Source organism: Salmo salar, chromosome ssa11 (assembly GCF_905237065.1).
Source record: "Salmo salar chromosome ssa11, Ssal_v3.1, whole genome shotgun sequence".
NCBI classification, from domain to species: Eukaryota; Metazoa; Chordata; class Actinopteri; order Salmoniformes; family Salmonidae; genus Salmo; species Salmo salar.
The window spans coordinates 111,516,400-111,539,406 of NC_059452.1; the positions used below are offsets into that span (position 1 = coordinate 111,516,400).

Consider the following 23,007-nt stretch of genomic DNA (forward strand, 5'->3'; position numbering starts at 1 on the left):
CTGTTGGGACACAGACGAGGACTGCTGGAACCATAGATTTACTGCTGCTTTTGATAGAGACATTCTATCACTGAGAATTCTAGAAGCTAGAAGCCTCTCCTTTATAGAGACATTCTATCACTGAGAATTCTAGAAGCCTCTCCTTTATAGAGACGTTCTATCACTGAGAATTCTAGAAGCCTCTCCTTTATAGAGACGTTCTATCACTGAGAATTCTAGAAGCCTCTCCTCTCCTTTATAGAGACGTTTATATAGAATAAATTTTATGGAGACGTTCTATCACTGAGAATTCTAGAAGCCTCTCCTCTCCTTTATAGAGACGTTCTATCACTGAGAATTCTATCAGCTAGAAGCCTCTCCTTTATAGAGACGTTCTATCACTGAGAATTCTAGAAGCCTCTCCTTTATAGAGACGTTCTATCACTGAGAATTCTAGAAGCCTCTCCTTTATAGAGACGTTCTATCACTGAGAATTCTAGAAGCCTCTTCTTTATAGAGACGTTCTATCACTGAGAATTCTAGAAGCCTCTCCTCTCCTTTATAGAGACGTTCTATCACTGAGAATTCTAGAAGCCTCTCCTCTCCTTTATAGAGACGTTCTATCACTGAGAATTCTAGAAGCCTCTCCTCTTCTTTATAGAGACGTTCTATCACTGAGAATTCTAGAAGCCTCTCCTCTCCTTTGTGCGTTCTATCACTGAGAATTCTAGAAGCCTCTCCTCTCCTTTATAGAGACGTTCTATCACTGAGAATTCTATCAGCTGGAAGTCTCAGACCTCGAGCTGCAGAGTAGAATATTCTCCTGACCTGTGAACCTAATATGCACATTGCTTCGGGAGGCTGATAAGAAACGATGTACAGAGAAAACAACCCAACGTCTATAATATTTACTAATAATAAAGACTTGTCTTTAAAGTTACAGGGAGGGTGTTTTGGCGTTGTGTCTTCCTGACTGGAGGACCGGCGGGGGGGCAGGGTGGTTTCAGGGTCTTCGTATTATCTCGTCTTCTTCGGAGGAGGGGGGGGGGGGAACTGCACTTTCTGAAGGACAATCCTTATTTGGTAACAGAGGCCTGATGTGACGTGCTACCTTGGGGTAGAAACTCCAGCCTGCTCCTCCCACTGTCATCCATGTCTCCTCCCATCGTCACCACGACGACCACCATGATGCTGTTGTTCTGTTGTCATTGTTTTTATTTCATAATAATAATAATGATATATATATATTTTTTTTTTCCTTTTTTTTTGTGATTATTTTAGTGCTCTTAAGAGAATGTGTACTAAAGGTGTAGTGTTATAAGGTGGTTGGTCTCCAGAGCCGACGGGCCGACCGACCGACCGAGCGCTAGACAGATTGATAACTGTTTGTAAACCTTCTGGCCGTAGTGTCGGAACACAAAGCTGTATAACTTGGGTACAACCCTCAATAAAAGACTAACAGTGATTTAACTGATGTTGTCTGTTGTCTGGTCATTTCTCTTGAGTGAGTTTATGGCCCTATCCCAAACAGAGCCCTACACCCTACACACTTTCTGGGATTGGAGAGGTGTAATCAACATGGTAGGGGGGGGGGGCCTAGTGGTTAAGACCGTTGGGACAGTAACTGAAAGCTTGCTGGTTTCCAATCTCCGAGCCGACGAGGTGAAAAATCTGTCGACGTGCCTTTGAGCAAGGTACTGAACCCTAAACGCTCCTGTAAATTTCTCTGGATAACAGCATCTGCTAAATCACAAATGTCAAACATAATGGTGAAACTTCCACATTACAATATTGATTACACCTGACAAATCATCATAATATGGCGTGATGAGGTTTAACATGCAGGTTTATTAGGTTATATAATATTAATATGGCGTGATGAGGTTTATTAGGTTGTGATGAGGTTTAAACCCACTACGACTCGACTTGTTTCCGTCGTAATTAATTGTTTTATATATACGGTATAACTTTACTCAAAAAACGGGATTGAAACGTGGTTATAGACCGAGTGAACAAAACATTAAGAACACCTCTTTCCATGACAGACTGACCAGGTGAAATGATCCCTTATTGATGTCACTTGTTAAATCCACTTCAATCAGTGTAGATGAAGGGAAGGAGACAGACAGGTTGAAGAAGGGTTTTTCACACTCAAACAATTTCCCTGTGTGTCCACCAGCCAACTTGACACAACTGTGGGAAGCATTGGAGTCAACATGGGCCAGCATCCCTGTGGAACGGCTTTCTACACCTTGTAGAGTCCATTCTCCGAAGAATTGAGGACAAAATGGGGGGGGGGGACGACAACTCAATATTAGGAAGGTGTTCTTAAAGATACTGTGAAGATCATTCCTGCATTTCCTGGTTGCTAAAATGTCCGAATATGTGACAAAACAAGCATGTAGAGAATCATTATAAAATGTATTTTGAATGGGAAGCATAGAAATAGAACACATAGAACCCACTCTTACTGGTTCTTAGACTTGCTTTCAATGACCAATCTCTATAACTCATATTTCTAATGTGAATTTGGTTGGGGTGTAGTGAGGGGAACTCCCTGAACCACAAGGTGGCGCTGTACAACAAGAGTCCAACCATAAAGTGATGTTTATTTGTCATTAAATACAGTGGAACACAAGACAGGGCATCAGATGCCACAGGGAGAACGGAGGAAGGAGAAGCGGGACTGATGAAGTGGTGGTGGGTGGTGGGGGGGGCGCTGCCCTGCCCAGCCCGTCGGGACAGCATCATCAGGACTTCCTGTGAGGAGCAGAAACAGGAAGTTCCACCTCAGTAAACACAGCTTAAACTTAATCGTGGTTTAAATGTGATGAAGTAGAAGCTGATTCTATGGGTTTTAAACTAGTGAATAAAAAGGCAGGGATTCAAAACAAGACATCTGCAGCATTTTTACAGTCGACGTGATTTCTGGGAAATGTCCCTTTTTAAAAGTACATCGCAGGTCATTCAACTGTCTTGATTTCCTGCTGAAATGGTAATGACATGGGGGCTAATTGATTTCTATACACACGCACAGCCAGAAGAAGACTGGCCACCCCTCATAGCCTGGTTCCTCTCTACCCAGTACAGCCAGAAGAGGACTGGTCACCCCTCATAGCCTGGTTCCTCTCTACCCAGTATAGCCAGAAGAGGACTGGCCACCCCTCATAGCCTGGTTCCTCTCTACCCAGTACAGCCAGAAGAGGACTGGTCACCCCTCATAGCCTGGTTCCTCTCTACCCAGTATAGCCAGAAGAGGACTGGCCACCCCTCATAGCCTGGTTCCTCTCTACCCAGTACAGCCAGAAGAGGACTGGCCACCCCTCATAGCCTGGTTCCTCTCTACCCAGTACAGCCAGAAGAGGACTGGCCACCCCTCATAGCCTGGTTCCTCTCTACCCAGTATAGCCAGAAGAGGACTGGCCACCCCTCATAGCCTGGTTCCTCTCTACCCAGTACAGCCAGAAGAGGACTGGCCACCCCTCATAGCCTGGTTCCTCTCTACCCAGTACAGCCAGAAGAGGACTGGTCACCCCTCATAGCCTGGTTCCTCTCTACCCAGAAGAGGACTGGCCACCCCTCATAGCCTGGTTCCTCTCTACCCAGTACAGCCAGAAGAGGACTGGCCACCCCTCATAGCCTGGTTCCTCTCTACCCAGTACAGCCAGAAGAGGACTGGCCACCCCTCATAGCCTGGTTCCTCTCTACCCAGTACAGCCAGAAGAGGACTGGCCACCCCTCATAGCCTGGTTCCTCTCTAGGTTTCTTCCTAGGTTCTGGCCTTTCTAGGGAGTTTTTCCTAGCCACCGTGCTTCTACACCTGCATTGCTTGCTGTTTGGGGTTTTAGGCTGGGTTTCTGTACAGCACTTTGAGATATCAGCTGATGTAAGAAGGTCTTTATAAATACATTTGATTGATTTAGAGCAGGGAGTTCTCAAACTGTTTCACTCGGGACCCCCCCTTCCAGCAACGGGGAACATCCCACCCCCCTCTCCCACGGGCAAGTTAAAAGCCGGACTGAGGCCCGCACCCCCCTCCCTGCCACCCCCTCTAGGGGGCGCGTCACACAGTTTGGGATCCACTGCACTAAATGACTGATAGGGGGCGCTGTGTTGAAGCCACCAGGCCTCCATCTTGACCCCCCCCCCTCCCACCGTTGTAAAAACGATACTTTGGACGTTATAGAAATTAATTTACTAATGTTGCCTCGTTTATTGAATTACAGACAGCTTTTACATCCGCTAAACAAATGAAAAATATTTTCCTTAACGTTATACATTTTTTGGGGGGGAAAAAGTACTGATGTTTATTGTCCTCACTACAAAAACACCTTAAATACAGAAAATACAAAAAAAACGTTTAAATTAAAATACTGTCGAATTCCATTTATTTTCTACGCGGGAATATAGTGGAACCGGTGGCTTTAAAGTCTCTCCATGGCCGAAACATTAACATCAGCAATTCAGGGTATATATATTTATAACACACACACGTCATTGGAGTTATGATGAAGGCCAAAACACAACGTTTTTAATAGTTGTTTAAATGGCGTTACTCCCTTGTCGTCGCCGTGGAGACTCACTGGGCGTGTTAGTAATTCCTGGTTCTTATTCGTACACGTCCTTCTTGTCAGCGATGTACTGGACAATATCCTGGGGAGACATTAACTTCTCTGCCTCCGCATCCGGGATCTCAAACCCTGCAGCAGGAACACACACACACACACACACACACACTAGGCTTAACACACGTAACCACAGTTGTATGTAGGAAGTGGAAGGGTTAGTCCATACAAACATCTAAGTTATCGTCATGGAAATAGAACGGACTAGTCTAGAACATTCCGATTCACATCAACAGGTGGACCAGCAGGGAGACAGAGACATGGAGGGAGAGGACCAGCAGGGAGACAGAGACATGGAGGGAGAGGACCAGCAGGGAGACAGAGACATGGAGGGAGAGGACCAGCAGGGAGACAGAGACATGGAGGGAGAGGACCAGCAGGGAGACAGAGACATGGAGGGAGAGGACCAGCAGGGAGACAGAGACATGGAGGGAGAGGGAGACAGACCAGCAGGGAGACAGAGACATGGAGGGAGAGGACCAGCAGGGAGACAGAGACATGGAGGGAGAGGACCAGCAGGGAGACAGAGACATGGAGGGAGAGGACCAGCAGGGAGACAGAGACATGGAGGGAGAGGACCAGCAGGGAGACAGAGACATGGAGGGAGAGGACCAGCAGGGAGACAGAGACATGGAGGGAGAGGACCAGCAGGGAGACAGAGACATGGAGAGAGACAGGGAGGGAGAGACGGGGGAGAGAGAGAGACAGGGAGGGAGAGAGAGGGAGAGAGAGACGGGGTGTCAGAGACATGGTGAGAGAGACGGGGAGGGAGAGACAGACCGACAGATACAGAGAGACAGAGACAGGGAGGGAGAGACAGATACAGGGAGGGAGGGAGAGACAGATACAGGGAGGGAGAGACAGATACAGGGAGGGAGAGACAGACCGACAGTCAAACACAGAGACGGGGAGGGAGAGACAGACCGACAGGGAGGGAGAGACGGGGAGGGAGAGACAGACCGACAGGGAGGGAGAGACGGGGAGAGAGAGACGGGGAGAGAGAGACAGACCGACAGGGAGAGAGAGACGGCGAGGGAGAGACGGGGAGAGAGAGACAGACCGACAGGGAGAGAGAGACAGGGAGGGAGAGACGGGGAGGGAGAGACAGACCGACAGGGAGAGAGAGACGGCGAGGGAGAGACGGGGAGAGAGAGACAGACCGACAGGGAGAGAGAGACGGGGAGAGAGAGACGGGGAGAGAGAGACAGACCGACAGATACAGGGAGGGAGAGACAGACCGACAGTCAAACACAGAGACAGGGAGGGAGAGACAGGGAGGGAGAGACAGACCGACAGTCAAACACAGATACAGGGTGGGAGAGACAGACTCACCAAACTCATCCTCCATGGCCATAATGATCTCGACCTGGTCCAAGCTGTCTAACCCCAGGTCCTTCAGGAAGTGGGACGACGTCGCCAGCTGAGGATACAGACAGATCAGAGGAGGTCAGGACAGACAGGACTGGTCGATAGATCAGAGGAGGTCAGGACAGACAGGGCTGGTCGATAGATCAGAGGAGGTCAGGACAGACAGGACCGGTCGATAGATCAGAGGAGGTCAGGACAGACAGGACTGGTCGATAGATCAGAGGAGGTCAGGACAGACAGGACTGGTCGATAGATCAGAGGAGGTCAGGACAGACAGGACTGGTCGATAGATCAGAGGAGGTCAGGACAGACAGGACTGGTCGATAGATCAGAGGAGGTCAGGACAGACAGGGCCGGTCGATAGATCAGAGGAGGTCAGGACAGACAGGACCGGTCGATAGATCAGAGGAGGTCAGGACAGACAGGACTGGTCGATAGATCAGAGGAGGTCAGGACAGACAGGACCGGTCGATAGATCAGAGGAGGTCAGGACAGACAGGACCGGTCGATAGATCAGAGGAGGTCAGGACAGACAGGACCGGTCGATAGATCAGAGGAGGTCAGGACAGACAGGACTGGTCGATAGATCAGAGGAGGTCAGGACAGACAGGACTGGTCGATAGATCAGAGGAGGAGGTCAGGACAGACAGGGCTGGTCGATAGATCAGAGGAGGTCAGGACAGACAGGGCCGGTCGATAGATCAGAGGAGGTCAGGACAGACAGGACTGGTCGATAGATCAGAGGAGGTCAGGACAGACAGGACTGGTCGATAGATCAGAGGAGGTCAGGACAGACAGGGCTGGTCGATAGATCAGAGGAGGTCAGGACAGACAGGACTGGTCGATAGATCAGAGGAGGTCAGGACAGACAGGGCTGGTCGATAGATCAGAGGAGGTCAGGACAGACAGGGCTGGTCGATAGATCAGAGGAGGAGGTCAGGACAGACAGGACCGGTCGATAGATCAGAGGAGGTCAGGACAGACAGGACTGGTCGATAGATCAGAGGAGGTCAGGACAGACAGGGCTGGTCGATAGATCAGAGGAGGTCAGGACAGACAGGGCTGGTCGATAGATCAGAGGAGGTCAGGACAGACAGGGCTGGTCGATAGATCAGAGGAGGTCAGGACAGACAGGACTGGTCGATAGATCAGAGGAGGAGGTCAGGACAGACAGGACCGGTCGATAGATCAGAGGAGGTCAGGACAGACAGGACTGGTCGATAGATCAGAGGAGGTCAGGACAGACAGGGCTGGTCGATAGATCAGAGGAGGTCAGGACAGACAGGGCTGGTCGACAGGTCAGAGGAGGAGGTCAGGACAGACAGGACTGGTCGATAGATCAGAGGAGGTCAGGACAGACAGGGCTGGTCGATAGATCAGAGGAGGTCAGGACAGACAGGGCTGGTCGATAGATCAGAGGAGGTCAGGACAGACAGGGCTGGTCGATAGATCAGAGGAGGTCAGGACAGACAGGACTGGTCGATAGATCAGAGGAGGAGGTCAGGACAGACAGGACCGGTCGATAGATCAGAGGAGGTCAGGACAGACAGGACTGGTCGATAGATCAGAGGAGGTCAGGACAGACAGGGCTGGTCGATAGATCAGAGGAGGTCAGGACAGACAGGGCTGGTCGACAGGTCAGAGGAGGAGGTCAGGACAGACAGGACTGGTCGATAGATCAGAGGAGGTCAGGACAGACAGGACTGGTCGATAGATCAGAGGAGGTCAGGACAGACAGGGCTGGTCGATAGATCAGAGGAGGTCAGGACAGACAGGGCTGGTCGACAGGTCAGAGGAGGAGGTCAGGACAGACAGGACTGGTCGATAGATCAGAGGAGGTCAGGACAGACAGGACTGGTCGATAGATCAGAGGAGGTCAGGACAGACAGGGCTGGTCGATAGATCAGAGGAGGTCAGGACAGACAGGGCTGGTCGATAGATCAGAGGAGGTCAGGACAGACAGGACTGGTCGACAGATCAGAGGAGGTCAGGACAGACAGGACTGGTCGATAGATCAGAGGAGGTCAGGACAGACAGGGCTGGTCGATAGATCAGAGGAGGTCAGGACAGACAGGACTGGTCGACAGGTCAGAGGAGGTCAGGACAGACAGGGCCGGTCGATAGATCAGAGGAGGTCAGGACAGACAGGACTGGTCGACAGGTCAGAGGAGGTCAGGACAGACAGGGCCGGTCGATAGATCAGAGGAGGTCAGGACAGACAGGGCTGGTCGATAGATCAGAGGAGGTCAGGACAGACAGGGCCGGTCGATAGATCAGAGGAGGTCAGGACAGACAGGACTGGTCGACAGGTCAGAGGAGGTCAGGACAGACAGGGCCGGTCGATAGATCAGAGGAGGTCAGGACAGACAGGACTGGTCGACAGATCAGAGGAGGTCAGGACAGACAGGGCCGGTCGATAGATCAGAGGAGGTCAGGACAGACAGGACTGGTCGACAGATCAGAGGAGGTCAGGACAGACAGGGCTGGTCGATAGATCAGAGGAGGTCAGGACAGACAGGGCCGGTCGACAGGTCAGGACAGACAGGGCTGGTCGACAGGTCAGAGGAGGAGGTCAGGACAGACAGGACTGGTCGACAGGTCAGAGGAGGTGAGGACAGACAGGGCTGGTCGACAGGTCAGAGGAGGAGGTCAGGACAGACAGGGCTGGTCGACAGGTCAGAGGAGGAGGTCAGGACAGACAGGGCTGGTCGACAGGTCAGGACAGACAGGGCTGGTCGACAGGTCAGAGGAGGAGGTCAGGACAGACAGGGCCGGTCGACAGGTCAGGACAGACAGGGCCGGTCGACAGGTCAGAGGAGGAGGTCAGGACAGACAGGACTGGTCGACAGGTCAGAGGAGGTGAGGACAGACAGGACTGGTCGACAGGTCAGAGGTGGTCAGGACAGACAGGGCCGGTCGACAGGTCAGAGGAGGAGGTCAGGACAGACAGGGCTGGTCGACAGGTCAGAGGAGGTCAGGACAGACAGGACTGGTCGACAGGTCAGAGGAGGTGAGGACAGACAGGACTGGTCGACAGGTCAGAGGAGGTCAGGACAGACAGGGACGTCCTAGATCTGCAGTCCTACTCTGAGATACACTACATGACTCAAAAGTATGTGGACACCTACTCATCCAAAATCATGGGCGTTAACCATTTTGAAAGGGTGTCCACATACTTTTGTATTTATATAACAGCTGGGTCTAATCGATGATGTTAAAATGTCTATTTACTCGGTTCCATCTGACTGCTGCAATCCACTGTCTCATCAGCCCAGCCAGGCAATTTATAAACTTCATCTCCACTATAAAAAGCATCTAGACATGATCTCATATTTCTTTTAGGACTAACATTTAGTTTTCAACAGCGGAGATTTGTATAAACCTTTACTGTCTGTCTCTCCGACATTTACAACATTGAATTAGAAGATTGAAATAGTCTCCAGTCGTCCCGTAGTAATGAACGTGTCGGGACGAGACAGACAGGCAGGCAGGCAGACAGACAGTGTTTCTCAGCCAGTCGAAATCATGAATCAGCCGTCATCGTTTTTATGGATCAAAACAAAGAAATGACAACTGAAAAAAGGTTGAAACGAAGTGCAGCTAGTTTGCAGTATTTCCAGATTCAGTTTGTTTTATTTCATCTTTATTTAAGCAGGTGGGCTAGTTGAGAACAAGTCCTTTATTTAACCAGGTGGGCTAGTTGAGAACAAGTCCTTTATTTAACCAGGTGGGCTAGTTGAGAACAAGTCCTTTATTTAACCAGGTGGGCTAGTTGAGAACAAGTCCTTTATTTAACCAGGTGGGCTAGTTGAGAACAAGTCCTTTATTTAACCAGGTGGGCTAGTTGAGAACAAGTCCTTTATTTAACCAGGTAGTCTAGTTGAGAACAAGTTCTCATTTACAACTGCTACCTGGCCAAGATAAAGCAAAGCAGTTCGACACTTAGAGTTACACATGGAGTAAAACAAACATACAGTCAATAACACAGTAGAAAAATAAGTCTATATACAATGTGAGCAAATGAGGTAAGATTAGGGAGGTAAGGCAATAAATAGGCCAGAGTGGTGAAGTAATTACAATATAGCAATTAAACACTGGAGTGATAGGATGTACAGAGGATGAATGTGCAAGTAGAGATACTGGGGTGCAAAGGAGCAAGATAAATAAATAAATAAATAAATAAATACAGTATGGGGATGCGGTAGATTGGATGGGCTAGTTTGAAGTGATTGTGTTTAGCTGTGTTGTAGCTCCTCTGAACAACAGTGTCCTGACGAGTGAGCACATTTTCTATACCAGGTGAAATCGCACCTCATTAACCCAATGTTATGGATTTATCCAAATAAACGTCACTAGAAAACAGCTTAAACAAATGTAAATGCAGCTAAACTTTTTGACGTGATTGTAAATTAGCCGTAGTTGGCTAGCTGAGGGATAAGAACGTTGCCAGCCAGTATGGCACGAAAGACTGGGTCCATAGATACAGAACCAAAAGACTGAACGACTGGGTCGCGTCCATAGATACAGAACGACTGGGTCGCGTCCATAGATACAGAACGACTGGGTCGCGTCCATAGATACAGAACGACTGGGTCGCGTCCATAGATACAGAACGACTGGGTCGCGTCCATAGATACAGAACGACTGGGTCACGTCCATAGATACTGAACATAAAGACTGAACGACTGGGTCGCGTCCATAGATACTGAACGACTGGGTCACGTCCATAGATACTGAACATAAAGACTGAACGACTGGGTCGCGTCCATAGATACTGAACGACTGGGTCGCGTCCATAGATACTGAACGACTGGGTCGCGTCCATAGATACAGAACCAAAAGACTGAACGACTGGGTCGCGTCCATAGATACAGAACGACTGGGTCACGTCCATAGATACTGAACGACTGGGTCACGTCCATAGATACTGAACGACTGGGTCGCGTCCATAGATACAGAACATAAAAGACTGAACGACCGGGTCGCGTCCATAGATACTGAACAGAAGAGAATATGTCCAATAGAAGAAACTCTCTTGTTTTCGCCTGGACTAATGATTACACCCCAGTATTCCTAGTCTCAAAACCGCAGCCCGTCTGGTGTTCAACCTTCCCAAGTTCTCTCACGTCACCCCGCTCCTCCGCTCTCTCCACTGGCTTCCAGTCGAAGCTCGCATCCGCTACAAGACCATGGTGCTTGCCTACGGAGCTGTGAGGGGAACGGCACCTCCGTACCTTCAGGCTCTGATCAGGCCCTACACCCAAACAAGGGCACTGCATTCATCCACCTCTGGCCTGCTCGCCTCCCTACCTCTGAGGAAGCACAGTTCCCGCTCAGCCCAGTCAAAACTGTTCGCTGCTCTGGCACCCCAATGGTGGAACAAGCTCCCTCACGACGCCAGGACAGCGGAGTCAATCACCACCTTCCGGAGACACCTGAAACCCCACCTCTTTAAGGAATACCTGGGATAGGATAAAGTAATCCTTCTAACCCCCCCCTTAAAAGATATAGATGTACTATTGTAAAGTGGTTGTTCCACTGGATATCATAAGGTGAATCCACCAATTTGTAAGTCGCTCTGGATAAGAGCATCTGCTAAATGACTTAAATGTAAACGTCAAAGCGAGCCGCGGTGCCTCGGGGTCGGTCCTTACCTTCTCTGGGTTGATCTTGTCGTAGAGTTTGAGAACGTACATGACTCGTTCTTTAATGCTTTCAATGGTGAGGGGAGGCAGGTCTCCATACTGTCTACAGGACACTCCCACTGAGCTAGAGATCTAGAGAGAAGAAGAAGGACAGGAAGGAAGAAAGGGTTCAGAGATCATAACACTTGTCGATGCCAGCTTGACTGACAACACTTCTGCACCCATTTGACCAATCAAGCAGTTTAGTTCAAGCCTAGGTAATAGCTAGCTAGCTAATGTTACAGATGTCCACCGCATTGTATTTGGTGCACAAGTCGTCATCCTGTCACAACAACCACAGGTCTTGATAATAGATAAGAGTTACACATTTACTTTAGATTAAATTTTAAAAAGTGTCAATCGACTGTCATCTAGCTAGTACACATAGTAATGCTAGGCTAACAGTACAGTACTTGATTGTACCACAGATGAATAGTTTGAACATATTAGCTTAGCTAGGCTAACGCATGAGACCACAGTCGGTTGTTTTGTAACGTAAATTCATGCAGCATTCAAACTATGCATTTTTTTCAGAGACAGTTTCGTTGAATTAGCAATGGACCCGGTTTTAAGACATTGTCGTGCAAAGTGACCAGCTAGCAAGCTAGCTAGCACAGTGACCGGATAGCAAGCTAGCTAGCACAGTGACCGGATAGCAAGCTAGTTAGCACAGTGACCGGATAGCAAGCTAGCTAGCACAGTGACCGGATAGCAAGCTAGCTAGCACAGCGACCGGATAGCAAGCTAGCTAGCACAGCGACCGGATAGCAAGCTAGCTAGCACAGCGACCGGATAGCAAGCTAGCTAGCACAGCGACCGGATAGCAAGCTAGCTAGCACAGCGACCGGATAGCAAGCTAGCTAGCACAGCGACCGGATAGCAAGCTAGCTAGCACAGCGACCGGATAGCAAGCTAGCTAGCACAGCGACCGGATAGCAAGTTAGCTAGCACTAGTTACGGATTTTATTGGAAAGACACTGGTAGGTCAATGTGCAATCCAGTACTGCTAGGCCACAACAGCGACAAAAACATGTCAATGTTATTCAAGACTAACCTGCGTTTGTTCAATCCACCGTGTCCGCTGACTGCTGGCAATGAAGGAGAACGGTCGGTGGTTCAATAGGACCGGACCAGCTGCGGCTCTCACTGCAATGTTACCCGACGAGAGTCTCACAGAAGACCGGGCGAGTTGGCGGACACACTGCGCTAGGACACGGGACGCCATGATTGAAACTAAAATACGGTGCAAAGTAAAACACGCGTTTAGATGACAAGCGGGAGTTTCCACTAGATAGCACAGCCACAAAGTCAAAGGGAAAAAGAGGTCAAATGTGCGCAGGCGCACTGGTTATTATAAAAAATTAAAAAATAACGCCGATATTTAATATGATTTGGTTTTTATTTATTCACTATAACGTCATTATAATGCTTTCTCGTATGTTTTTATTATTTCATTAAATTGGAATGATGTAAAAAAAAAAAATGTTGACTTTGGTTGAATTTTGTCGCAACATCGGGTAACCGATCATTCTATGCGTAAATCACCAGAACAAAACAAAAAAATCGATTATATTCAAATTTCGTCGATCATTAACAATGATGTTAATTCTTTAAACACACATATTTTAATTTTAGTTGAATATGACTTATTATTTGTGAGCGGAAGTGTTTTCCACCATCATCATCATCATCGATGTTGCAGTGCTCTGCTAGTAGGGTCTGAAGGGAGCGGTAGACAGCAGAGCAAAACAAACCACAGAAAACTCGTTTTTCTGTACATTTACAAACCAACAACAACAACAACAATTACAATCATGGAATTGTGTGAGATACTGTACAACAAGGCGGAATACATTGAAACGGTAATATTCGGTGTTTATTTGACTAGATAACGTTAACGATTAGCAAGTTAGCTAGCTAGCTAGCGTTTAGCGCATTGGTATTTACACTGAGTATACAAAACATTAAGAACACCTTCCTAATATCATAACAGCCTCAATTCATCAGAGGCATGGACTCTACAAGGTGTAGAAAGCGTCCCACAGGGATGCTGGTCCATGTTGACTCCAATGCTCCCCCACAGTTGTGTCCAGTTGGCTGGATGTCCTTTGGGTGGTGCACCAGTCTTGATACACACGGGGAAACTGTTTGAGCGTGGAAAAACCCAGCAGCTTTGCAGTTCTTGACACAAACCGGTGCACCTGGCACCTACTACCATAACCCCCGTTCAAAGGCACTTCAATATTTTTGTCTTGTCCGTTCACCTTCTGAATGGCAAACATACAATGTCTCAAATCCTTTAACCTGTCTCCTCCCCTTCTTCATCTACACTGATTGAAGTGGATTTAACAAGTGACATCAATAAGGGATCATATCTATCACCTGGATTCACCTGGTCAGTCTATGTGATGGAAAGAGAAGGTGTTTTTAATGTTGTGTATACACAGTGAACAGTCAATGCACTGAACCAGCATTGCTAGCTAGGTCACTTAGCCAGCTAGCTAGCCAGCTGAATTGACAAGGCACCGATTACAGTTTGCATCAAGCGGTGGTCTGTAAACCTTGTAGCTAAGTCAGTGCCGTTTATACCAACCTGTCAGCATGTCCACTGTCCCTCTCAGGCGTCCGGTAACAAAGTGAGCAGGCAGTCGGTGCTGTGCGGCAGTCAGAACATCGTCCTCAACGGCAAAGTAAGTAACAACAAGCTATACCGGTAATAAACCATGAGATGGGACTATACATGTAATAAACCATGAGTCTCCCTCCCTGTCTGTCTCCCTCCCTCCCTGTCTGTCTCCCTCCCTGTCTCCCTCCCTCCCTGTCTCCCTCCCTCCCTGTCTATCTCCCTCCCTGTCTCCTGCCCTCCCTGTCTGTGTCACCCTCCCTGTCTGCATGTCTGTCTGCCTGCCTGCCTGCCTGCCTGCCTGTCTGTCTGTCTGTCTGTCTGTCTGTCTGTCTGTCTGTCTGCCTCCCTGCCTGTCTGCCTCCCTGCCTGTCTGTCTGTCTGCCTGTCTGTCTGCCTGCCTGCCTGTCTGTCTGTCTGTCTGTCTGTCTGTTCCAGACTATAGTAATGAATGACTGTATAATCCGTGGAGACCTGGCCAATGTCAGGGTGGGGAGGCACTGTGTTGTGAAGAGCCGCAGTGTCATTCGACCGCCGTTCAAAAAATTCAGCAAAGGGTGAGTTCTGCTCAACTTCTTCTAGACCAGGGGTCCCCTCTTCTAGACCAGGGGTCCCCTCTTCTAGACCAGGGGTCGCCAACCTTTTCTAGACCAGGGGTCTCCTCTTCTAGACCAGGGGTCTCCTCTTCTAGACCAGGGGTCCCCTCTTCTAGACCAGGGGTCCCCTCTTCTAGACCAGGGGTCGCCAACCTTTTCTAGACCAGGGGTCTCCTCTTCTAGACCAGGGGTCTCCAACCTCTTCTAGACCAGGGGTCCCCTCTTCTAGACCAGGGGTCTCCTCTTCTAGACCAGGGGTCCCCTCTTCTAGACCAGGGGTCTCCTCTTCTAGACCAGGGGTCCCCTCTTCTAGACCAGGGGTCTCCTCTTCTAGACCAGGGGTCTCCTCTTCTAGACCAGGGGTCCCCTCTTCTAGACCAGGGGTCCCCTCTTCTAGACCAGGGGTCTCCTCTTCTAGACCAGGGGTCCCCTCTTCTAGACCAGGGGTCTCCTCTTCTAGACCAGGGGTCGCCAACCTTTTCTAGACCAGGGGTCGCCAACCTTTTCTAGACCAGGGGTCTCCTCTTCTAGACCAGGGGTCTCCTCTTCTAGACCAGGGGTCCCCTCTTCTAGACCAGGGGTCTCCTCTTCTAGACCAGGGGTCTCCTCTTCTAGACCAGGGGTCTCCTCTTCTAGACCAGGGGTCTCCTCTTCTAAACCAGGGGGTCGCCAACCTTTTCTAGACCAGGGGTCCCCTCTTCTAGACCAGGGGTCTCCTCTTCTAGACCAGGGGTCCCCTCTTCTAGACCAGGGGTCGCCAACCTTTTCTAGACCAGGGGTCTCCAACCTTTTCTAGACCAGGGGTCTCCAACCTTTTCTAGACCAGGGGTCTCCTCTTCTAGACCAGGGGTCTCCAACCTTTTCTAGACCAGGGGTCGCCAACCTTTTCTAGACCAGGGGTCCCCTCTTCTAGACCAGGGGTCTCCTCTTCTAGACCAGGGGTCTCCTCTTCTAGACCAGGGGTCTCCTCTTCTAGACCAGGGGTCCCCTCTTCTAGACCAGGGGTCCCCTCTTCTAGACCAGGGGTCCCCTCTTCTAGACCAGGGGTCTCCAACCTCTTCTAGACCAGGGGTCTCCAACCTCTTCTAGACCAGGGGTCTCCAACCTCTTCTAGACCAGGGGTCGCCAACCTTTTCTAGACCAGGGGTCGCCAACCTTTTCTAGACCAGGGGTCGCCAACCTTTTCTAGACCAGGGGTCTCCTCTTCTAGACCAGGGGTCTCCTCTTCTAGACCAGGGGTCTCCAACCTTTTCTAGACCAGGGGTCGCCAACCTTTTCTAGACCAGGGGTCGCCAACCTTTTCTAGACCAGGGGTCGCCAACCTTTTCTAGACCAGGGGTCTCCTCTTCTAGACCAGGGGTCTCCTCTTCTAGACCAGGGGTCCCCTCTTCTAGACCAGGGGTCCCCTCTTCTAGACCAGGGGTCCCCTCTTCTAGACCAGGGGTCTCCTCTTCTAGACCAGGGGTCTCCAACCTCTTCTAGACCAGGGGTCTCCAACCTCTTCTAGACCAGGGGTCTCCAACCTCTTCTAGACCAGGGGTCTCCTCTTCTAGACCAGGGGTCTCCAACCTCTTCTAGACCAGGGGTCTCCAACCTCTTCTAGACCAGGGGTCTCCTCTTCTAGACCAGGGGTCTCCTCTTCTAGACCAGGGGTCTCCTCTTCTAGACCAGGGGTCTCCTCTTCTAGACCAGGGGTCTCCTCTTCTAGACCAGGGGTCCCCTCTTCTAGACCAGGGGTCTCCTCTTCTAGACCAGGGGTCTCCTCTTCTAGACCAGGGGTCTCCTATTCTAGACCATGGTTCTCCTCTTCTAGACCAGGGGTCTCCAACCTCTTCTAGACCAGGGGTCTCCAACCTCTTCTAGACCAGGGGTGTTGTTGTTTCTGCTGTTTTGGACCTACTGCTGCTGCATGACGTCGTGACCCAGTCGATACACACGATCATGATGTAGTTGTGTGTAAGTTAATGTTGAACGTCCAGTGTAGCAGGTCTCTGTGGTCTGACCTCTAACCCCTTGTCCTCCAGAGTGGCCTTCTTCCCGCTGCACATCGGAGACCATGTGTTTATAGAGGAGGACTGTGTGGTGAACGCTGCTCAGATCGGATCTTACGTACACATCGGGAAGAACTGTGTCATCGTGAGTTACACAGAGTCACACACACACACACACACACAGTTATACACACACACACACACACAGTTACACACACACACACAGAGTCACACACACACACACAGAGTCACACACACACACAGAGTCACACACACACACACAGAGTTACACACACACACACACACTCACAGACACACACACTGGCCGCGGGAACATTCAGGTCCTAAATCTGGGCCATGTGATGCTTGGAAAGGCAACATTTCACTGGCCAGACGGGCTAGCCGGGTCCATGTTCTACTAGCCTGGTCTGAACAGTGCTAGCCGGGTCCATGTTCTACTAGCCTGGTCTGAACAGTGCTAGCCGGGTCCATGTTCTACTAGCCTGGTCTGAACAGTACTAGCCGGGTCCATGTTCTACTAGCCTGGTCTGAACAGTGCTAGCCGGGTCCATGTTCTACTAGCCTGGTCTGAACAGTGCTAGCCGGGTCCATGTTCTACTAGCCTGGTCTGAACAGTGCTAGCCTTTGGCTAGCGGGCTAGTTGGGTCCATGTTCTACTAGCCTGGTCTGAACAGTGCTAGCCGGGTCCATGTTCTACTAGCCTGGTCTGAACAGTGCTAGCCTCTGGCTAGCGGGCTAGTTGGGTCCATGTTCTACTAGCCTGGTCTGAACAGTGCTAGCCTCTGGCTAGCGGGCTAGTTGGGTCCATGTTCTACTAGCCTGGTCTGAACAGTGCTAGCCTCTGGCTAGCGAGCTAGTTGGGTCCATGTTCTACTAGCCTGGTCTGAACAGTACTAGCCGGGTCCATGTTCTACTAGCCTGGTCTGAACAGTGCTAGCCACTGGCTAGCTTCATTAGATTCCCTGTTACAGGGTAATACGTGATTGTATTCATTACAGGGTAGTCACTCCTACACTGACTGGGGCCGGGAGTCACTCCTACACTGACTGAGCCGGGAGTCACTCCCACACTGACTGGGGCCTGGAGTCACTCCCACACTGACTGGGGCCGGGAGTCACTCCTACACTGACTGGGGCCGGGAGTCACTCCCACACTGACTGGGGCCTGGAGTCACTCCCACACTGACTGGGGCCTGGAGTCACTCCCACACTGACTGGGGCCGGGAGTCACTCCCACACTGACTGGGGCCTGGAGTCACTCCCACACTGACTGGGCCCGGGAGTCACTCCCACACTGACTGGGCCCGGGAGTCACTCCTACACTGACTGGGGCCGGGAGTCACTCCTACACTGACTGGGGCCGGGAGTCACTCCCACACTGACTGGGCCGGGAGTCACTCCCACACTGACTGGGCCGGGAGTCACTTCCACACTGACTGGGGCCGGGAGTCACTCCCACACTGACTGGGCCGGGAGTCACTTCCACACTGACTGGGCCGGGAGTCACTTCCACACTGACTGGGGCCGGGAGTCACTCCCACACTGACTGGGGCCTGGAGTCACTCCCACACTGACTGGGCCCGGGAGTCACTCCCACACTGACTGGGCCTGGAGTCACTCCCACACTGACTGGGGCCGGGAGTCACTCCTACACTGACTGGGGCCTGGAGTCACTCCTACACTGACTGGGGCCTGGAGTCACTCCCACACTGACTGGGGCCTGGAGTCACTCCCACACTGACTGGGGCCGGGAGTCACTCCCACACTGACTGGGGCCGGGAGTCACTCCCACACTGACTGGGCCCGGGAGTCACTCCTACACTGACTGGGGCCTGGAGTCACTCCCACACTGACTGGGGCCGGGAGTCACTCCCACACTGACTGGGGCCGGGAGTCACTCCCACACTGACTGGGGCCGGGAGTCACTCCCACACTGACTGGGGCCGGGAGTCACTCCCACACTGACTGGGGCCGGGAGTCACTCCTACACTGACTGGGGCCTGGAGTCACTCCCACACTGACTGGGCCGGGAGTCACTCCTACACTGACTGGGGCCTGGAGTCACTCCCACACTGACTGGGCTGGGAGTCACTCCTACACTGACTGGGGCCTGGAGTCACTCCTACACTGACTGGGCCCGGGAGTCACTCCTACACTGACTGGGCCCGGGAGTCACTCCTACACTGACTGGGCCCGGGAGTCACTCCTACACTGACTGGGCCCGGGAGTCACTCCCACACTGACTGGGGCCTGGAGTCACTGTGTCTGGTTGTTAATGCTGTGTGTGTGTGTGTGTGTGTGTGTTCCAGGGCCGGCGGTGTGTGTTGAAGGATTGCTGTAAGATCCTAGACAACACAGTTCTTCCTCCTGAGACCGTGGTTCCTCCCTTCACCGTGTTTTCAGGATGCCCAGGTCAGAACACACCTCCTCCTCTTCCTCCTCCCTCCTCTACCTCCCCCTCTCTCCCCCCTCCACCTCCTCTTCCTCTACCTCCTCTACCTCTACCTCCCCCTCTACTTCCTCCTCTACCTCCCCCTCTCCCCCCCCTCCTCCTCCACCTCCCCCTCTCTCCCCCCCTCCTCCTCCTCCTCTACCTCCCCCCTCCCCCAATCTCGTAAAAATACCTCCTCCTCGATGACATCCCCGTTTTGGCATGTAGACCCTGGTATGGTGCTGGAGATGCTGAATACGCCTGAAAATGGATGGAATTGCTTTCAACTCTTTCTAACTGGTGTCTCTCTCCCCCCCTCTCTCTCCCCCCTCCTCTTCCTCCTCTCTCTCTCCCCCTCTCTCTCTCCCCCTCTTCCTCCTCTCTCTCTCCTCCTCTCTCCCCTCTCTCTCCCCCTCTCTCCCCCCTCTCTCTCCCCCCTCCTCTTCCTCCTCTCTCTCTCCCCCTCTCTCTCTCCCCCTCTTCCTCCTCTCTCTCTCCTCCTCTCTCCCCCCTCTCCCCTCTCTCTCCCCCTCTCTCCCCCTCTCTCTCCCCCTCCTCTTCCTCCTCTCTCTCTCCCCCCTCTCTCTCTCCGCCCTCCTCTTCCTCCTCTCTCTCTCCCCCTCTCCCCCTCTCTCTCTCTCCCCCTCCCTCTTTCTCCCCCCTCTCTCCCCCCTCTCTTTCTCCCCCTCTCTCCCCCCCTCTCTCTCCCTCCCCTCTCCCCTCTCTCTCTCTCAGGTCTGTTTTCAGGAGAGCTCCCAGAATGTACCCAGGACCTGATGATTGACGTGACCAAGAGTTACTACCAGAAATTCCTCTCCCTCAGCCAGATATAAATCCCTGCATTAACCTACTTTACCCTGCTCTACACTACCCAGATATTACCCCCCTACTCTAGCCTACCCAGATATACCCCCTACCCTACTCTAGCCTATCCAGATATACCCCCCTACCCTACTCTACCCTAGTCTACCCTATCCAGATATACCCCCCTACCCTACTCTACCCTAGTCTACCCTATCCAGATATACCCCCCTACCAGACTCGAGCCTCCACTTCCCAGACCAGGGCTGTGTCTCAACATTGTAGACCTTAACCTACCCTCATGAAAAACCACATTTAGCCTGATTCAGATTTGGTTTGAACAGAAAGCAGCCTGATGGAAGTGAGAGGTCTGTCTGTCTGTCTGTCTGTCTGTCTGTCTGTCTGTCTGTCTGTCTGTCTGTCTGTCTGTCTGTCTGTCTGTCTGTCTGTGTTGTTGTCGTGCTGTTGGGCCTCTTCATTCATTATCGACTGAGGCCCTTCGGGGCGGCGGATTCAATCTGATTGCGGCGTTTTGTCAACAATGCACCTTGTTTTAAAAGGTTGTTGCTTCTTCCGTTGTTTGACGGAAAGACCACATTTTAAAGGTGCACCCTTGACGACCATGCACCCTTGACGACCATGCACCCTTGACGACCATGCACCCTTGACGACCATGCACCCTTGACGACCATGCACCCTTGACGACCATGCAATCGGATTGACCCCCCCCGCCAGCCCCCCCAGCCCCCCCCCACAGCCCTGCATTTGTTATAGTTGATACTAATAAACATGTTTTAAACCAGTGTGTTTGTCTGTTACATCACATCAGTAACTGGTGGGGGGGCTACAGTCCTTTGAATTCATACTGTATTATAATCTCTGGCTTTGAATCGTTTCAATTCCCCGTTTAGTTCGTCTGATTAGAACCAAAAAGGGGAGGGGGTGTATTCATTCGTTGGACTCCGTTAAAAACAAAAAAACGTTTTGCATCAACAACAACAACAACAACAAACAGTTTTAGTTCGTTTTAGTTTTATGCTTTTCCACGCGATGCCATTCCAATCTGAATAGTCTGTGAAATGGTTAGGGGGGGAGGCAGGTAGCCTAGTGGTTAGAGTGGAGGGACGGCAGGTAGCCTAGTGGTTAGAGTGGAGGGACGGCAGGTAGCCTAGTGGTTAGAGTGGAGGGGCGGCAGGTAGCCTAGTGGTTAGAGTGGAGGGGCGGCAGGTAGCCTAGTGGTTAGAGTGGAGGGGACGGCAGGTAGCCTAGTGGTTAGAGTGGAGGGACGGCAGGTAGCCTAGTGGTTAGAGTGGAGGGACGGCAGGTAGCCTAGTGGTTAGAGTGGAGGGGCGGCAGGTAGCCTAGTGGTTAGAGTGGAGGGGCGGCAGGTAGCCTAGTGGTTAGAGTGGAGGGCGGCAGGTAGTCTAGTGGTTAGAGTGGAGGGCGGCAGGTAGCCTAGTGGTTAGAGTGGAGGGACGGCAGGTAGCCTAGTGGTTAGAGTGGAGGGGCGGCAGGTAGCCTAGTGGTTAGAGTGGAGGGACGGCAGGTAGTCTAGTGGTTAGAGTGGAGGGACGGCAGGTAGCCTAGTGGTTAGAGTGGAGGGACGGCAGGTAGCCTAGTGGTTAGAGTGGAGGGACGGCAGGTAGCCTAGTGGTTAGAGTGGAGGGACGGCAGGTAGCCTAGTGGTTAGAGTGGAGGGGCGGCAGGTAGCCTAGTGGTTAGAGTGGAGGGACGGCAGGTAGCCTAGTGGTTAGAGTGGAGGGACGGCAGGTAGCCTAGTGGTTAGAGTGGAGAGGCGGCAGGTAGCCTAGTGGTTAGAGTGGAGGGACGGCAGGTAGCCTAGTGGTTAGAGTGGAGGGGGAGGCAGGTAGCCTAGTGGTTAGAGTGGAGGGGCGGCAGGTAGCCTAGTGGTTAGAGTGGAGGGGACGGCAGGTAGCCTAGTGGTTAGAGTGGAGGGGCGGCAGGTAGCCTAGTGGTTAGAGTGGAGGGCGGCAGGTAGCCTAGTGGTTAGAGTGGAGGGGCGGCAGGTAGCCTAGTGGTTGGGGGGGGGGCAGGTAGCCTAGTGGTTAGAGGGGGGAGGCAGGTAGCCTAGTGGTTAGAGTGGAGGGGCGGCAGGTAGCCTAGTGGTTAGAGTGGAGGGACGGCAGGTAGCCTAGTGGTTAGAGGGACGGCAGGTAGCCTAGTGGTTAGAGGGGCGGCAGGTAGCCTAGTGGTTAGAGTGGAGGGGGGCATGTAGCCTAGTGGTTAGAGTGGAGGGGAGGCAGGTAGCCTAGTGGTTAGAGTGGAGGGGGAGGCAGGTAGCCTAGTGGTTAGAATGGAGGGGCGGCAGGTAGCCTAGTGGTTAGAGTGGAGGGACGGCAGATAGCCTAGTGGTTAGAGTGGAGGGGGGTTAGGTAGCCTAGTGGTTAGAGTGGAGGGCCTGCAGGTAGACTAGTGGTTAGAGTGGAGGGGAGGCAGGTAGCCTAGTGGTTAGAGTGGAGGGACGGCAGGTAGCCTAGTGGTTAGAGTGTAGGGGGGGCAGGTAGCCTAGTGGTTAGAGTGGAGGGACGGCAGGTAGCCTAGTGGTTAGAGTGGAGGGGGGCAGGTAGCCTAGTGGTTAGAGTGGAGGGCGGCAGGTAGCCTAGTGGTTAGAGTGGAGGGGGGCAGGTAGCCTAGTGGTTAGAGTGGAGGGGCTGCAGGTAGACTAGTGGTTAGAGGGGGAGGCAGGTAGCCTAGTGGTTAGAGTGGAGGGGGAGGCAGGTAGCCTAGTGGTTAGAGTGGAGGGGGAGGCAGGTAGCCTAGTGGTTAGAGTGGAGGGGCGGCAGGTAGCCTAGTGGTTAGAGTGGAGGGGCGGCAGGTAGTCTAGTGGTTAGGGGGGGGGGGGGGCAGGTAGCCTAGTGGTTAGAGGGG

At 51.9% G+C, this 23,007-nt stretch overlaps 2 protein-coding genes across 2 annotated transcripts; one reads left to right on the plus strand and one right to left on the minus strand.

Moving 5' to 3' along the window:
• Nucleotides 1-2,568: 2,568 nt before the first annotated feature.
• On the minus strand, nucleotides 2,569-13,010 carry LOC106602078 (acyl carrier protein, mitochondrial). The gene is made up of 5 exons (XM_045690340.1): nucleotides 12,711-13,010; nucleotides 11,627-11,749; nucleotides 5,937-6,024; nucleotides 4,563-4,679; nucleotides 2,569-2,739 (listed from the first exon to the last, which is right to left on the minus strand). The coding sequence occupies exons 1-4, from the start codon at nucleotides 12,879-12,881 to the stop codon at nucleotides 4,588-4,590; spliced, it is 474 nt and encodes a 157-aa protein (XP_045546296.1). The 5' UTR covers nucleotides 12,882-13,010; the 3' UTR covers nucleotides 2,569-2,739; nucleotides 4,563-4,587.
• A 354-nt stretch (nucleotides 13,011-13,364) lies between these two features.
• LOC123725225 (dynactin subunit 5) lies at nucleotides 13,365-21,008 on the plus strand. Its single transcript, XM_045690339.1, has 6 exons — nucleotides 13,365-13,518; nucleotides 14,278-14,346; nucleotides 14,718-14,836; nucleotides 16,900-17,011; nucleotides 19,196-19,298; nucleotides 20,053-21,008. The coding sequence occupies exons 1-6, from the start codon at nucleotides 13,471-13,473 to the stop codon at nucleotides 20,148-20,150; spliced, it is 549 nt and encodes a 182-aa protein (XP_045546295.1). The 5' UTR covers nucleotides 13,365-13,470; the 3' UTR covers nucleotides 20,151-21,008.
• Nucleotides 21,009-23,007: the final 1,999 nt, after the last annotated feature.

Excerpts from the sequence above, each read along its gene's own strand:
- LOC123725225 (XM_045690339.1), top strand. The coding sequence starts at position 13,471 with ATGGAATTGTGTGAGATACTGTACAACAAGGCGGAATACATTGAAACG. Across the intron at positions 13,519-14,277 it reads AGGCGGAATACATTGAAACG|GCGTCCGGTAACAAAGTGAG; the intron begins GTAATATTCGGT and ends TGTCCCTCTCAG. Across the intron at positions 14,837-16,899 it reads TTCAAAAAATTCAGCAAAGG|AGTGGCCTTCTTCCCGCTGC; the intron begins GTGAGTTCTGCT and ends CTTGTCCTCCAG.
- LOC106602078 (XM_045690340.1), bottom strand. The coding sequence starts at position 12,881 with ATGGCGTCCCGTGTCCTAGCGCAGTGTGTCCGCCAACTCGCCCGGTCT. Across the intron at positions 11,750-12,710 it reads GGTGGATTGAACAAACGCAG|ATCTCTAGCTCAGTGGGAGT; the intron begins GTTAGTCTTGAA and ends TCTTCTCTCTAG. Across the intron at positions 6,025-11,626 it reads ACAAGATCAACCCAGAGAAG|CTGGCGACGTCGTCCCACTT; the intron begins GTAAGGACCGAC and ends CTGTATCCTCAG.